Raw genomic sequence first — 17,073 nt, forward strand, 5'->3', positions numbered from 1 at the left:
TTCTTCTCCCTCACCTAACAGCCCAGAGGTGGGTGGTCCCAGCCGAGCGCGCAGCTCTGTCGTCCGCAGTCAGTGACCTTCAGCCGCGTCCCAGTGTCCCTCCCCTGCAGCCTGGCCCGCGGGAGCGGAGGGCACGGGGATGGGGCAGCGGCCTCATCCTCCTCCTCCCTCCAGGTGGGCGGCGTGGGGAGGGCTGGCTGTGACCGTGCTGAGGGGAGCCACGCGCCCACGCAGGGTCGGAAGTTCCGTCTTAAAACGGCGATGGGAAGAATGGTGGAGGTGGTCTCTGTCACCAGGTCTTCATTTTGTTTTCCGTCGGGTTTCTTTGATTACTTCCTACACTTCTTACTGGGTGGTGTACGCTAACGCTTCTCCGTTGGTTCTCCTGGAGGATTTTACTGCCCTCAGAGCAGGGTGCTCCATTTAGAACTGTTGTTACGATTACCATTTTTATTAGAATCAGTTATTTCCCACTTGTTCTCCAAGGAGCTTGAAGCAACATGAAAATTTGTATGTCCCTCACCTACGTTAGAGTAGGAAATAAATGAAATGTAAACTGCCAAGTCGTCCGTATGTCTTCTAGGAAGGAGAGAAGCCGTATCAGTTGTGGAGTGTTGCCTGTTCTCTGTTGAAGAATGTTTTCTTGAAGGGATGGAGCTTTCCAGACAGCCCATCAGGCAGGGCTCCCCTGGCAGAGAAGCTGTCCCGGGGAAGAGCCCACAGGCAGCTGCCCCTCCTGAGAGCCGGTGGGCGGCCGGGAAGGCGAGACCCGTGTCAGCTGAGCCCTGAGCCTCTGTGAATGCGGGGCGGCAGGAGCGGAGACAATAAAAACGGATCTCGAGGTCGCTGTAAGAGATCTGAGAGGACATTACAGTCCAGACAGGAGCTGTGAGAAAAGATCAAGAGCAAAGTAAGACCTCTGGGCAAGACACATGATGGCAGAGGTCCGTCGAGTATCAGGACAGGAACGTGGCTCAACAGGGGAAGCAGAGTGGCAGTTCCGTGTCTAGCTTGGTCCTCAGCACTACCTGTCACCCTCCTCTCTGCGTGTTGTTAACTGTCCCGAGGTAAAATTGGCATACAAGAAATTGCCCAGAATTAAACTGTGCACTTCGCTACACCAGTGAAACCATCACCACAGACGAGAGAGGGAACCCCCTGTCACTGCCAGCCTGCCTGCCATCCTTTGTGTGTGTGTGGGCAGCTGGGGTTCCTCTTTTCCATAGCAGTGCTTTCCGACTTTTCCACTCTCCTGTAATTTCTGATCCACCCGCCTTTCTCTCATCAGATGAGCTTACCTTGCAGAGAAAAAGCATTATATCAAATGGAAATCCCCTCCAGTTCCCACCCTCCGGGCACCTCACCCCCCTACCTGCTGGTACAGCGAAGCCTTGTCCCCTCTCCTGTCTGAAGGGAAGTCTTCCGCCGCCTTCGCCTCACCCTGCTTTCTCGAGACCTCCATCTGCCGGTCACTCCCTGCCTTGCCCTCTCCTAGCCTCTCCCTCTGCCGGCCCCTTTCTCTTAGCCCTGAGGGCTTCAGCCAACTCTAGTGTCTCAGGGGTCCCTTCCTCAGTTTTAGGTTACTTGAATATATTTAGAAAGCTGACTTGCTTTGTTCATTGGCTTTTCAGCTATTCTACCTCTTTGCATTTTTTTTACTACTTGCTAGAGATGGCAATATGCATTTAACTAAAAGTGTATTGTGAAAACTTAACGTTCTATCACTTCACATTAAACTAAGAACCTTGTATTTGAATAGATCCATTTACCCCACTCATTTTTGAGGCTAAAGCACATTGCACATTTTTTGTGTGCATATTTATTTGTATGCATTTATATACTTTTTCAATATGCAGTGTATCTACATATATCATAAACTGTTCTGTTTTATCTGTATCTTAAAGAAGTAAAGTGAAAAGACAGGATTTTTGTTTTTCTTTTGATATTAACCATGTTTGTTCCTTACCATTCCTTCCTAAAGACCTGAGTTTCTACTGGATATCATTTCCCTTCAGCCTAAAGAACTTCCGTTAGCATTTCTTGTAGTGTATGTCTGCTAGCAGTGAATTCTCATTTTCATTTATCCGAAAATATCTTAGTTTCACCTGTCCTGTTTTTGTGAAGGATATTTTTGCTGAATATTGGATTCAGGGTCGACCAGTTTTTTCTCCCCACAGCACTTTAAATATTTTGTTCCATTGTGTTCTGCTTTCATTATTTGTGATGAGAAATCAGTGTTATTTTGCTAGTTTTTGCCTGCGTGTAATGTGTCATTTTTCTCTAGGTATTTTTGAGATTTTTCTCTATCTTTGGTCTCTTATTTAGCTGTGACTTTGATTGTTTTAAATTTTACTCATCTGTCTAGGGGTTTGCTGGGCTTCCTGAATCTGCACATTTATGGCTGTCAGCCAGTTTGGCATATTTTCAGTCACTGTTTCTTCAAATACCTTTTCTTCCTCATTCTTTCTGTGCGCTGCTTCCAGGAACCCAACTGCAAACAAACTCCTGCTGTTCTCTCAGGGACGCTGCGGCTATACTCATTTTCAAGATCTCCCTCCTCTGTGTTCTTCAGATTCATCATCTCTTGACATGTCTTCAAGTTCACAGACTCTGTTCTCCAGTCTGCTCTTAAGCCATCTAATGAATTTATTTCAGATGTATTTTTTTTCAATTCTAGAATTTCCAGTTGGTTCTTTTTTTGTATACATGTTTTCTTTTTCTCTGCTGTGGTTTCCTCTTTGTTTATTGTTTAGGAGAATGTTTTCCTTTAAAAATTTGAGATGTTCTAGTAACTGCTTTGAAATTCTCATCTCTTAATTCTGATGTCTAGTCATCTCAGAGTTAGTCTTCTTTGATTGGACTCTACTTGAATGTGGATCCTGTGTTCTCATTTCCTCCTATGCCTGGACATTTTGATTGGATCTTCAACATTACTGATGCATTGTAGAGACTCTGGATTCTGTGATGTTCTTCTGAAGAGCATTGGGGTTTTTGTTTGGTTTTGTTTTGACTGGTGGTTAACTGGCTGAAGTCAGACTGCCAGCTCCATCTTCCCTTCTGTGAGGAGCCGCGGAGGTCTTTGTTCCTTTCTTCTGGCTGAGCCGGACCGCTTGAAACCTGCCTGCACGAGCGGCTCGGGCTCAGCATCGGAGCGCACACAGCACTGCGGCCCCCTGAGGCCTCCCGTTCCTCTCGCGCTTCAGCGTCTGTGGTCAGACCTTTGTTCTTCATGTCTGGAAGTCTGTGTTTTCTAAGTGTTAGCAGCCGTGAGGCAAAACCAAAACAAAACAGAAAACAGAAACAAAACCTATAAAAATGGCAAGCTGTCTGTGACGGGGGATCCTCCAGACCCCCCCAGTTTTGATGATTCTCTTGGAGGACTCCCGGGGCTCAGCGTGTTGTCCTCCTTGTGGCCATGGGTGGTTACAGTGAGAGGGCTCAGAGCAGTCAGCACAGAGAACAGGCACAGGGCGACATGGCAGGGAAGCAGGCAAGAGCTTCCAGACTCCCCTCCCAGGGGACTCACACAGGACACGCCTAGGTCCCCAACGTAATGTGGGAACACGTGGGAAGTAGTTTCTACCAGGGAAGCTCATTAGAGACTCACAGGGCCTTTACTGAGGGCTGGGCCTGGAGGCACCCTCTGCCTGGCACGTACTACATGCCAGACGCACCCCCCCATACCCCGCCCCCCGCAAGAAGGAAAGCGGGTGTTTGGCGTGAGCCATGTCGCTTGAATAAGTGGTTTAGGCACACACTCTTATCCGGGAAGGCTGGCAGCTCTCCTGGGATCCACATTCCCAGACCCCAGCCAAGGGCCAGCCTTGCAAGCAGGGCTTTCTCGGGCCTGCTGTGTTAAACTTTCTGCACGGCCCACTCGCTTGGCCGGGGCGTATTTGCAGCAAAAGTATACGCAGCCTTGTTATCCTTAGACCTGGCGCAGCTGGGTGAGACCAGCCCGCACTCTTGGTGTCGGCGAGTCCTTTGGGAGGGTTGAAGCGGTGCCCATGCACCGTCGCCGGGGAGCCCGAGCTGTCAGGTGTGCCCAGCAGCCCCTTTGGATTTCAGGCACCAGCCTCTGGCAGAAGCTCACAGGGCAGTGCGGGTTTCCTCAGCGGGAGGGGAGCCTGTGGACTCTTGTGGGAGGCTCGGGTGATCTTGTCCTCCTCTCTCTGCTCCTCCCCAGGCTCAGGGCTTTGTTCCTTCTGTCATCATAGGATCCTCGTGCACCAGACGGCAATCCTAACTCTGTCTCTTCAGACATCCCCTCCTCCCCAGGCCTTTCAGCTGGAAGGGTTTTAGGCAAGAAACAAAGTATTTTTTTGCAGGAAAATATTTTCCTATAACTTAACCAGGAAGGCACACCATGTTCAGGATTTGGTCAAGGGGAACGCTGAATCCTCAGACTTTTTCAGATGGCTCTCCATAGCTCCCACCCCTTCCATCCTGAGCGTTAATCTTGGGTGTGGCCCAGGAGAGGCCACCCCCTTGCTGGGACAGCGCTCTTAGTAATCAGACCACAGCGTTAGGTGTGAGTGTCGGGAGGTGGGGCAGGCTTGCAGGCAGCGCAAGGCCCGCGGGGCAGCCCCAGTGCCGCGTGTCTTATAAGCGCCGCCGGCTGCTTCTGACACAACCTGCCAGGGGGGCAGCAGTTGTCCATTGGAGTCGGGAGAGTCCACACACCTGTTGGCCTCAAAAACTGGTCCTTTCAGTTCTCTTCCATCCTCATCCGTAGCGTTGGCAACAAAACATAAGAAAACCGTCACTGTTGGTAAATACGATATGAAAAGTAGTCATTGGTAATTGGAAAATTTCCAAGTCATTTTGTTTAATTATTATGTAATTAATTCAGATATTCTGTTTTCCAGGACCTTTTTTCTATCAATGCTTATGTTTATGCTCAGAAGCCACAACTGGATATTCATAGTTTTGAAGGCACATTTACCAGGGTAAGTTAAGTCTTTTGTTAAACACAAATATATTCATTGTGTGAGTTAAAAGTAGCAAACCTTTATTTTGAAAAAAGTAATTAAATCAAGAATCAGTTCAAACAAGTTCTGAACTAAAAAGTGAAGACCTAGAGAATGTTTCAAGTTTTTAAATTTTCCTATAGCAAATATTTCTTTGAGGTACATTCAGTACAGTTTTTCTATTTTTAGCATATTTACTCTTTTTTAAAAATTATTTATTTATTTATTTTTGGCTGCGTTGGGTCTTTGTTGCTGTGCGCTGGCTTTCTCTAGTTGCAGTGAGCGGGACTGCTCTTCGTTGCGGTGCAGTGGCTTCTCTTGTTTCAGAGCGTGAGCTCTAGGCGTGTGGGCTTCAGTAGTTGTGGCACGCGGGCTCAGTAGTTGTGGCTCGCGGTCTCTAGAGCGCAGGCTCAGTAGCTGTGGTGCACGGGCTTAGTTGCTCCGCGGCATGTGGGATCTTCCTGGACAAGGGACCAAACCCATGTCCCCTGCATTGGCAGGCAGATTCTTAACCACTGCTCCACCAGGGAAGTCCCAGCATATTTACTCTTGATAAGATCCTTCTCCCTTAAGATATTATGAGTCAGTAAAATGAAGTAATTCAGCTATTTCAGTTTTGATTTTGGATAATAGTTAATATATTATGATATCCACATCATTTCTTGATTTTTATTAACTGGTTGGCTGGATAGCTGTATGTGCACATCCATTTCCTTATATACATATGTGTGTTTCATTCTACATTCTCTTCATTATTATGGCGTTTTGGTATAGCCACCTACTTCTCTCTTTTTAGAGTTGATACTTTGTTCTGTAAAACCATTAAAGTCAAAGGGAAAACTCAGTATTCCTGGATTATCTATTTCTGAGTTAGGCAGCTTTTATCTCTTTACCTTGAATGGCTGCCCTGGTTGTAAGCACAGGGTGGTTCCCTGCTGGACAGTTTCCTGTGAAAGAAACAAGGAAGGGTGCTGGGGCGCTGCAGCCAAGGACTTGGATAAGCTCACGTGTTGTGAAGACTGTAATGATGGTGTGTGAGCCACTGGGCAAGAGCTTGATTTGATTCCGGACACATTGGAAATTTATAAATATATTATCACCATTAGTATAAAACGATATAAAAATAAAAAGGTTAAGGGTATTAACAATGTCATAGCCTCACCATCCTAACATAAACAGTCACATTATCCTTTTGACCCTTCCCCTTCAAAGTGTGTCCCATGTGCGTACATACTGGAATAATATAAGCCTCATTTTTTTCCCCGCTTAAGATATATATTTCCTTAGTATTTTCTATATTGATGCAGCCATATAATTATCAATAGATATTTTTAAGCTAAAACTACTAAATGCAGCAAGTGTAACATATTTTACTTGACAAACTGTAACTCCTAAGGGACTTTGAAATGAAGGCAGAAGTGTGTGTGTGTCTGCAGAAACAGAGAATGGCTGTGTGCTGGCTTCAGAGTATGGAGGAGACAAACCCCTTTAATCAAGGGCTGTCTGTGGAGCTCCTGCATTTCAAGACCCAGTTTAAGTACCATCATTTGGAAGGCTTCCATGTATTCCCTTTTCTGTGGTATCATTGCACTTCTGCCTGCCTTTATATTTGCCCTGGGGGCTCTATTTTGTCATTGGTATGTGCTTGTTTAGCTCTCACATGAAACCAGAAACTACTTAGGTGAATGGCTGTCTTACTTCTTCTCGTAGCTCCAGTTTCTAATACAGGGCTTGGTGTATATTCAGATACCAAATACACATCTGAGTGAATTGAAGAACTCTCCTATTTACAGATGATATAACTAAGGCACAGTTAAAAGAAACACCACTTTGTAATCCTAAAGTGAATTGTTTCTTGAGGAATAGCACCCCACCTGTGTGGGCAGGTAGGGTTGCTTCTATGTTTTAGCTCTTGTGAATAATGCTGCTATGAATATGGGAATACAGATATATCTTTGAGACCCTCCTTTTAGTTTTTTCAAGTATATACCCAGAAGTGGAATTTCTGGATCATATGATAATTCTATTTTCAATTTTTGTGGAACTGCCAAAAGTAGTTCCACAGCAGTTATACTATTTTACATTCTCACCAGCAGTGAACAGAGGGTCCAGTTTCTCCACATCCTCACCAGAACTTGTTGTTTTCTGATTTTCTGATAGTAGCCATGTTATTGGGTTTGAGAAGTTACCTCATTTTGGTTTTGATTTGCACTGTACTAGTGATTAACAATGTTTAGCATCTTTTTATGTTCTTTATGGCCATTTGTGTACCTTCTTTGGGGGAATGTCTATTCAAGTCCTTTGCCCATTTTCAAATTGGATTGTTTGGGTTTTTTGTTGAGTTTTAGGAGTTCTCCATATATTCTGGATATTAATTCCTTCTCAGGGACTTGATTTGTACGTATTTTCTTCCATTCTATGAGTTGCCTTTTACTCTGTTGATAGTGCCTTTGAAGCACAAAATTTGTTGATCTTCATGAAGTCCAGTTTGTTTATTTTTTCCATTGTTACTTGTAACTTTGCTGTCATATCCAAAAAATCATTGCAAAACCTAATATCATGAAGCTTTTGTTCTATGTTTTCTTCTAAGTGTTTTATTATTGTAAGTCTTGCATTTAGATCTTTGATCCCTTTTGAGTTATTTTTGTATATATTGTTAGGGAAGGGTAACTTCATCCTTTGCATATGGATATCCAGTTTTGTCAGCATCGTTTGTTGAAAAGATTGTCCTTTCCCCATTGGGAGGTCTTAGCACCCTTGTCAAAACATTTAACCTTATATGCAAGGGTTTTTTCCTGGGTTCTCCACTTTATCCCATTGGTCTATATGTCTGCCTTTAGGCAGCACTATGCTGTTTTGATTACTGTAACTTTGTATTACACTTTCAAATCAGGAAGTATCAGCCCTCCAGTTTAGTTTTCCTTTTTCGAGATTGTTTTGAATATTTCAGGTCCCTTGATTTTCCATATGAATCTTAGAATGGATTTTTCTATTCCTGAAAAAAATGTCATTGGGATTTTAAGGGATTGCGTTGAATCTGTAAATCACTTTGGGTAATACTGACATATTAACAATATTCAGTCTTCCAATCCACGAACATGGGATGTGTTTCCATTTATTTGTCTTTTTTACTTTCTTTGGAAATAGTTTGTAGTTTTTATTGTACACATCTTTCACGTCCTGGTTAAATTAACTCCTACATATTTTATTGTTTTTGATGCTATTATAAGTGGAATTGTTCTTGTAATTTCCTTTTCAGATCATTCATATATAGAAAAGCAACTGATCTTTGCATGATGAGTTTGTATTCTGCTACTTTGCTGAATTCATTTATTAGATCCAACCATGTTTTTGTGAACTCTTTAGGATTTTCTACATATACGATCATAACATCTGCAAACAGAGATAATTTTGCATCTTCCTTTCCAAATTGTGCCTCTTATTTCTCTTTCCTGTACAGCTGCTCTGGCTAGAACTTCCAGTATTATATAGTATGTTCAGTAGTTGTGGTGAAAGCAGACATTCTGATCTTAGAGGAAAAGGTTTTAGTATTTCACCATTTGGTATCGTGTACACAGTGGGTTTTTTATATATGGCTTTTATTATGTGGAGCTAGTTAGTTCCCTTCTATTCCTAGTGTGTTGAATGTTTTTTATCATAAAAGGGTGTTGAATCTTGGCAAATGCATTTTCTGCATCAATTGAGATGATCGTGTGGGGTTTTTCTCCTCATTCTGTTAATGTGATGTATTTTGTTGATTGATATATATGTTGAACCATCGTTGCATTTCAGGAATAAATCTCACTTGGTCACAGAGTTTAATCCTTTTAATATGCTGCTGAATTTGGTTTTTTAGTATTTTGTACAGGATTTTTGCATCATTGTTCATAGAAGATATTGGTCTGTAGTTTACTTTTCTAGTAGTCTCTTAGTCTGGCTTTGATATGAGGGTTGTGCTGGTCTCACAGAGTGAGTTAAGTAGTATCCTTCCTCTTCAATTTTTTGGAATAGTTTGAGAAAGATTAATATTAATTCTTTAAATTTTTGGTAGATTTCACCAGTGAAGTCATCAGATCTAGGGCTTTTCTTTGTCAGCAGATTTTTTAGTATTGATTTAATCTCTACAAGGTATAGGTCTGTTTAGTTTTTTTATTTCTCCATGATTAGTCTTGGTAGATTTTGTGTTTTTTAGGAATTTGTCCATGTCACCTAGGTTATCCTGTTTGTTGGCGTATGGTTGTTCATAATACTCTCTTATAATCCTTTTTATTTTTTTAGAATCATAGTAATATCCCTACTTCCATTTCAGATTTTAGTAATTTGAGTCTTCCTTTTTTTCTTAGTCCATCTAACCAAAGGTTTTTCAATTTTGTTGATCTTTTTGAAGAAGTAACTTTCATATTTATTAATTTTTCCTGTTCTTTATTTTGTTTATCTCTGCTCTGTTATTTTTACCTTCCTTCTGCTAACTTTGGGTTTAGTTTGTTCCTCTTTTTCTAGTTCCTTAAGTTCTAAAGTTAGGTTGGTGATTTGAGATCTTTCCTGTTTTGGAATTTAAACAATTATAATTTGTTATAAATTACATAACTGTATAAGCTATAAATTTCCCCCTTAGCACCACTTATGCTGCATCCCATGGGTTTTTATAAATTATATTTTCCTTGTCATTTGTCTCTAAGTATTTTCTAATTTCCCTTTTCATTTTAATTCATTGTTTTTTTTTTAACATCTTTATTGGACTCTAATTGCTTTACAATGGTGTGTTAGTTTCTGCTGTATAACAGAGTGAATCAGCTATACATATACATATATCCCCATATCCCCTCCCTCTTGCATATCCCTCCCTCCCACCCTCCCTATCCCACCCCTCTAGGTGATCACAAAGCATTGAGCTGACCTCCCTGTGCTATGCGGCTGCTTCCCACTAGCTATCTATTTTACATTTGGTAGTGTATATAAGTCCATGCCACTCTCTCACTTCGTCCCAGCTTACCCTTCCCCCTCCCTAGTTCATTGTTTTTTAAAAACAATGTTGTTTGATTTCTACAATTTTGTGAATTTTGTTATTAATTTCTAACTACATCTTGTCATGGTTGGAGTAGATATGGATACTTTGTATGATATCTATTTTTTAAAATCTACTGAGACTTAACTTGTGGCCTAGCATAAGGTGTATCTTAGAAAGTACCCCATATGCACTTGAGAACCCAATGTGTACGCTGTTGTTGTGTGGAGCGTTCTATGTATGTCTGTTAGATCTAGTTGGCCTGTTGTGTTAAGTTCTCTATTTCCTTACTTCAGCCTGGTTGTTCTACCCATAACTGTGAGTGGGATATAAAAGTCTTCAACTGTTTCTCCCTTCAGTGCTATCAATTGTTGTTGCATCTATTATCTTTCATTAGGAGCATAATAGTGTATAATTATCATATCTTTTTGCCTTATTGAACATTTAATTAATACATAATGTCTCTTGTGATCCTTTTTGATTTAACATCTGTTTTTTCTGACATTAGTATAGCCACCCCTGCTCTCTTTTGCTCACTATTTGCAGGGAATCTCTTTTCCCATACTTTAACTTTCAACTTCTTTGTGCCTTTGGATCTAAAGTGAGTCTCTTGTAGATAGCATATAGTTGGATCATTTGTTTTTATCCATTCTGCCGATATCTGTCTTGTGATTGGTGAGTTTACTCCATTTATATTTGAAGTAATGAGTGATAAGGAGCAGTTTACTTCTGTCATTGTACTATTTGTTTTCTATATGGCCTCTAGTTTTATTGTCTCTCATTTCCTGCATTACTGTCTTGTGTTGTGTTTCGTTGATTTTTTTTTATAGTGAAATGTTTACATTTCTTTCTCATTTCCTTTTGAGTATACTCTGTAGCTGTTTTCTTTTTGGTTACCATGGGGATTACATTTAACACCCTGCAGTTATAACACTCTAAGTTGAATTTGCACCAAGTTAAGTTCAAGAACATATGAAAACTCTGGTCCTTCACAGCTCTTTCCTCGCCTCTTGCAGTTGTAGTTGTCACAAGATGATATCTTTATATATTGTGTCCTAAAAATAGAAACTAATAATTCTTTTAAATGCGTGAGTGTCTTAACTTATGTAGAAATAAGATTTGGAGTTACAAACCAAAGTTAGAAGAATACTAGCTTTCAGAATAATAACTTGCTTTTTTTCTCTAAATATATTAGTCTCTTAAATCATGTAGAGAAGAAAGAGTACAGTTACAAACCATTGTTACCATAATATTACTTTTATAATTCTTCATCTTCATTGAGATCTTTAATTCTCCATGTGGTTTTGAAGACTGTCTAGTGTCCTTTTATTTCAGTCTTCAGGACTCCCTTGAGCAGCACTTCTTGCAGGGAAGGTCCAGTGGTCACCAGCTCCCCTCAGCTTCTCCCCCGCTCCCCAATTTGGCTAAGCATGAATTTTTTTAAAAATTGTTATTGGAGTATAGTTGATTTACAGTGTTCCTCAGCTTTTGTTTATCTGGGAATGTCTTGATATCTCCCTCACTTTTGAAGGACACTTTTGCTGGATATAGGATTCTTGGTTGACAGTTCTTTTTCTTTTAGCACTTTGTCTATACCAGTGCACTGCCTTCTGGCCTTGATAGTTTCTGGTGAGAAATCTGCTAATCATTTTATTGAGGATCGCTTGTATGTGATGATTCACTTCTTTCTTGCTATTTAAGATTCTCTCTTTGTCCTTGTCTTTTGAAAGTTTGATTATAATGTGTCTTGGTGTGGGTCTCTTTCAATTCTTACATGGATTTGATTGAGCTTCTTGAATACTTACATTCATGTCTTTCATTAACTTTGGGGGATTTCAGCCATTATTTCTTCAAATAGTCTCTCTGCCCCTTTATTTCTCTCTCTTCTTCTTCTGGGATTTCCACAATGAGTATTTTTCGTTTTTTTGTTTCCTGCAGATCCCTTAGGCCCTTTCAACTTTCTTCAGTCTTTCTTTCTCTTTCTCAGCCTCAGTAATTTCCATTGTCCTACCTTCAGGTTCACTAATTCTTTCTTCTGTCTGCCCAAAACTGCCTTGAATCCCTTTAGTGAATTTTTCATTTTGCTCATTGTACTTTTCAGCTCTTGAATTTCTTTTGGTTTCTCTTTGGGTTTTCTATTTCTTCATTCACATTTCCGCTTTGTTCATACATTGTTTTCTTGACTCTCTCCACATCTTTATGTCTTTGAACATCTTTAATATTTTTCTTTTAAAATCTTTGTGTAGTATAACTGCCATCAGATCTTTTTCAGGGATAGTTTCTGTTGATTTATATTTTTCCTTTGAATGGACCATACCGTTCTGTTGGGTTTTATGCCTTGTTATTTTTTTTATTTTTTTGATTGTGGTAGGCTCTCTCTCTGCTGAGGATCAGCCTGAGGTATAAACTTAATGTTTTCTTATGTCTTTTCTGAGCCTTTCCTTGGGCATGTGCCATCATTTTCTGTTTTTTCGTGTATATGCAGTTGTTTTTGAATGTCCTAGTCTTTAATATCTGTCTTCCAAAAGGGGAAAAAGAGAAAAACAAAGGGGGATAAACGGGGCACTCGCCCTTGAAATCCACTTGGTGGGGGAAGGGTTTGCAACAAGGGGGGAGGTGTGACAACAGTGGCCACCTGCCTTTTTGGCTGCATCTCTGCCATCTTAAGCAGCATCAGAGCACAGGTTCCTGATATTGGAGGACAAGGTCCTTTTGGTCTACCCTGGCTGGCTTGTGCAAGCTGCTCTAGAAACACGTGTATGGCCTCCTGCCACGTGGCTGAGGGTGGGACGGGTAGGTGCTGCATGCTAAGACCTGAAAGTCACCACAATTGACTGCAGTAACCATCCAGTGCTTCCCCTGGAACTTGCAAGCCTTCACCAGCTCCGGATTCCAAATTAGTTACATCAGACAGATTCTGTCCCTGCAGTTGTGGTCCAGGTTGGGGGCCATTCCGGGTGCTTCTTGCTCCGCCGTCATCCCAGAATCCTCTGTGTAAATTCCTGTCTTTTACCCCTATTTTTCACTGCCTTTTCACTGATTGTTAGCTGGATCCAGCTGGTGGACTTGTTTTGACACAATGGATATCTGAAGTATGAGTAATAAAAGCGTTGCTAATTTGCTTTTTTCTTACGTCTCTCTCCTTGAACAGGAAGACAGTGACCCACCCATTCGTGAAAGTCTCAGCATAGAAAATACCTTGTGGGCAAGCACCGTTGTTGCATCAGGTGAGAAATAAGCTCCACTTTTAACACGGATTCTCACATACAGGAGATGCTTTGTGCTTTCAAGCGACCCCAAACAAATGTTTGTCAAAGTGCTTTGCACCACAGGGACCTTATTAAACATATACTCCCGTTCAGTGGGTGTGGACCAGGCCTGAGAGTCTGCATCTCGGACAAGCCCAGGGTGAGGCTTGTGCTGTTGCTCGTCACACTTGGAGGAGCTGGGCTGAAGCAGCTAAGGAGGGTGCACCCTTGTGTAGCAAGGCAGGGGCCATTTTGCTAGTTTTGACATCTGTTTCATGACAGATTTGTCAGTGTGCCTTAAAGACAGGTGGCACAGCAGAACCGGGGAAGCAAACAGTGACTTCAGAGGGCTCTGACCACTTCTCATGCATCTAACGGCTGAGGAGGTCGGTGTGGTTGCCTGTCTGTGGGGGAGAGAAGTATTAGATGAGACAGGGACCTTAGGAGGTAGATTGGGTTGGGCCTTTAGCAGCCACGATGAAGGTTCTTTTAAGTAAAATTGGAGTATGTTGGAATATTTCTAGTGGTTGAACAGAGAGGCCACTTAGATATACATTTTGTAAAGTAAATTTCTCTGAGAGGCGTTGAAAATCTAAGTGATTATCACCTTTTCAGAAAGTGGTTGACCGTGTGGATGGTACCAGGAGGTAGCAGCAGGGAGCGTTACGGGTGCTGGTGGGTAGGATGCGGGGAGCACCCAAGGGAGGAATGTCTGTCTCGGCACCTGTCACCAGTGCTGGCAGCGCTCCCCTCAGAGCACAGTCCTCCTTCTGGGGTTGTGTATGGATCTCCGCTCCAGACCTGGCGCTGGGATACAGTGTGGGACAGCTTATGGTGAGAAAGAAATGAAGAAAATGAGCCAAAGGGAATTCCCTGGTGGCCTAGTGGTTAGGACTCGATGCTTTCACTGCCGGGGCCCAGGTTCATCCCCTGGTCGGGGAACTAAGGTTCTATAAGCCGCGTGGTGCAGCCAAAAAGAAAAAGAAAAAGAAAAAGAGAGAAATCATTTCAGCTATGCCGAGTATCTCAGAAAAGTGCAGGGTGCTTGAAAACAAAGAAGTGAAAACCTTACCTGGTCAGGGTCTGGAAGAGGCTTCCCTGAAGAAGAAACACGTGAACTAGATTTTAAACCACACAGATGTTCCTGGGTGAGGTGGACACTGGGGATATGTGGCAGCACTGACTTCTCAGCACTGACTGTGTGCAGAGGCCTCGTGCTGAGGGGCACAGCAGGCTGAAGACAGGGTTCCGAGGGCCATGTGCCTGGCACGTGGAGCAGGAGGGGCTCAGATCCATGCGGGGCACTTCTGCGTTTGTGCTAAGATGGGGCGTGGCTACACAGAAGGGTCAGGCAGCTCCTAGACGAGAGCACATGTCCCCTGTAGAGGACAGGGAATGAACAGAGTTTGTTTGTTTATTTATTTATTTATTTATTTATTTGAATTTTTGAATTTTATTTTATTTATTTTTTATACAGCAGGTTCTTATAAGTTATCTATTTTATACATATTAGTGTGTATATGTCAATCCCAATCTCCCAATTCGTCCCACTACTGTCCCCCCCGCCACTTCCCCCCTTGTTGTCCATACATTTGTTCTCTACATCTGTATCTCTATTTCTGCCCTGCAAACCGGTTCATCTGTACCATTTTTCTAGGTTCCACATATATGCGTTAATATACGATATTTGTTTTTCTCTTTCTGACTTACTTCACTCTGTATGACAGTCTCTAGATCCATCGACATCTCTACAAATGACCCAATTTCGTTCCTTTTTATGGCTGAGTAATATTCCATTATATATATGTACCACACCTTTATCCATTCATCTGTCAGTGAGCATTTAGGTTGCTTCCATGACCTGGCTATTGTAAACAGTGCTGCAGTGAACATTGGGGTGCCTGTGTCTTTTTGATTTACGGTTTTCTTTGGGTAATATGCCCAGTAGTGGCATTGCTGGGTCATATGATAATTCTATTTTTAGTTTTTTAAGGAACCTCCATACTGTTCTCCATAGTGGCTGTATCAGTTTACATTCCCACCAACAGTGTGAGAGGATTCCCTTTTCTCCACACCCTCTCCAGCATTTGTTGTTTGTAGATTTTTCTGACGATGCCCATTCTAACTGGTATGAGGTGATACCTCACTGTAGTTTTGATGTGCATTTCTCTGCTAATTAGTGATGTTGAGCAGCTTTTCATGTGCGTCTTGGCCATCTGTATGTCTTCTTTGGAGAAATGTCTATTTAAGTCTTCTGCCCATTTTTTTATTGGGTTGTTTGTTTTTTTTAAGGTTGAGCTGCATGAGCTGTTTATATATTTTGGAGATTAATCCTTTGTCTGTTGATTAGTTTGCAAATATTTTCTCCCATTCTGAGAGTTCTCTTTTCATCTTGTTTGTAGTTTCCTTTCCTTTGCAAAAGATTTTAAGTTTCATTAGGTCCCATTTGTTTATTTTTGTTTTTATTTCCATTTCTCTAGGAGGTGGATCAAAAATGATCTTGCTGTGATTTATGTCAAAGAGTGTTCTTCCTATATTTTCCTCTAAGAGTTTTATAGTGTCTGGCCTTACATTTAGGTCTCTAATCCATTTTGAGTTTATTTTTGTGTATAGTGTTAGGAGTATTCTAATTTCACTCTTTTCCATGTAGCTGTCCAGTTTTCCCAGCACCACTTATTGAAGAGACTGTCTTTTCTCCATTGTATATTCTTGCCTCCTTTGTCATAGATTAGTTGACCATAGGTGTGTAGGTTTATCTCTGGGCTTTCTGTCCTGTTCCATTGATCTACATTTCTGTTTTTGTGCCAGTACCATATTGTCTTGATTACTGTAGGTTTGTAGTATAGTCTGAAGCCAGGGAGTCCGATTCCTCCAGCTCCATTTTTTTCCCTCAAGACTGCTGTGGCTATTCGGGGTCTTTTGTGTCTCCATACAAATTTTAAGGGTTTTTTGTTCTAGTTCTGTAAAAAAATGCCACTGGTAATTTGATAGGGATTGCATTGAATCTGTAGATTGCTTTGGGTAGTAGAGTCATTTTCACAATATTGATTCTTCCAATCCAAGAACATGGTATATCTGTTTGTGTCATCTTTCATTTCTTTCATCAGTGTCTTATAGTTTCTGAGTACAGGTCTTTTACCTCCTTAGGTAGGTTTATTCCTAGATATTTTATTATTTTTGTTGCAGTGGTGAATAGGATTGTTTCCTTTATTTCTCTTTGTGATCTTTCGTTGCTAGTACATAAGAATGCAAGAGATTTCTGTGCATTAATTTTGTATCCTGCAATGTTACCAAATTCATTGATTAGCTCTACTAGTTTTCTGGTGGCATCTTTAGGATTCTCTATGTATAGTATCATGTCATCTGCAAACAGTGACAGTTTTACTTTTTCTTTTCCAATTTGTATTCCTTTTATTTCTTTTTCTTCTCTGATTGCCGTGGTTAGGACTTCCAAAACTATGTTGAATAACAGTGGTAAGAGTGGACATCTTGTCTTGTTCCTGATCTTAGAGGGAATGCTTTCAGTTTTTCACCATTGAGACTGATGTTTGCTCTGGGTTTGTTCTATATGGTCTTTATTATGTTGAGGTAGGTTCCCTCTATGCCCACTTTCTGGAGAGTTTTTATTATAAATGGGTGTTGAATTTTGTCAAAAGCTTTCTCTGCATCTGTTGAGATGATCATATGGTTTTTCTTCTTCAATATGTTAATATGGTGTATCACATTGATTGATTTGCGTATATTGAAGAATCCTTGCATCCCTGGGATAAATCCCACTTGATCATGGTGTATGATTCTTTTTTTTTTTTTTTTTTGCGGTGCACGGGCCTCTCACTGCTGTGGCCTCTCC

The 17,073-nt window shown here is 41.4% G+C and overlaps 1 protein-coding gene across 4 annotated transcripts in view; it reads left to right on the top strand.

Annotated features, from left to right (window-relative positions):
- The window catches only part of ATP9B (ATPase phospholipid transporting 9B (putative)), a 206,763-nt gene that overhangs the window by 78,397 nt on the left and 111,293 nt on the right, over positions 1 to 17,073 (top strand). For all 4 annotated transcript variants that reach the window (XM_082641455.1, XM_082641453.1, XM_082641454.1 and 1 more), the window contains 2 exons: positions 4,869 to 4,949; positions 13,127 to 13,202. In XM_082641455.1, coding sequence (XP_082497581.1) covers positions 4,869 to 4,949; positions 13,127 to 13,202 — 157 coding nt within the window. The remainder of the gene's footprint in view (positions 1 to 4,868; positions 4,950 to 13,126; positions 13,203 to 17,073) is intronic.

The sequence above is a fragment of the Mesoplodon mirus genome (assembly GCF_964341445.2).
Source record: "Mesoplodon mirus genome assembly, chromosome: 13".
In the NCBI taxonomy this organism is placed as follows: domain Eukaryota; kingdom Metazoa; phylum Chordata; class Mammalia; order Artiodactyla; family Ziphiidae; genus Mesoplodon; species Mesoplodon mirus.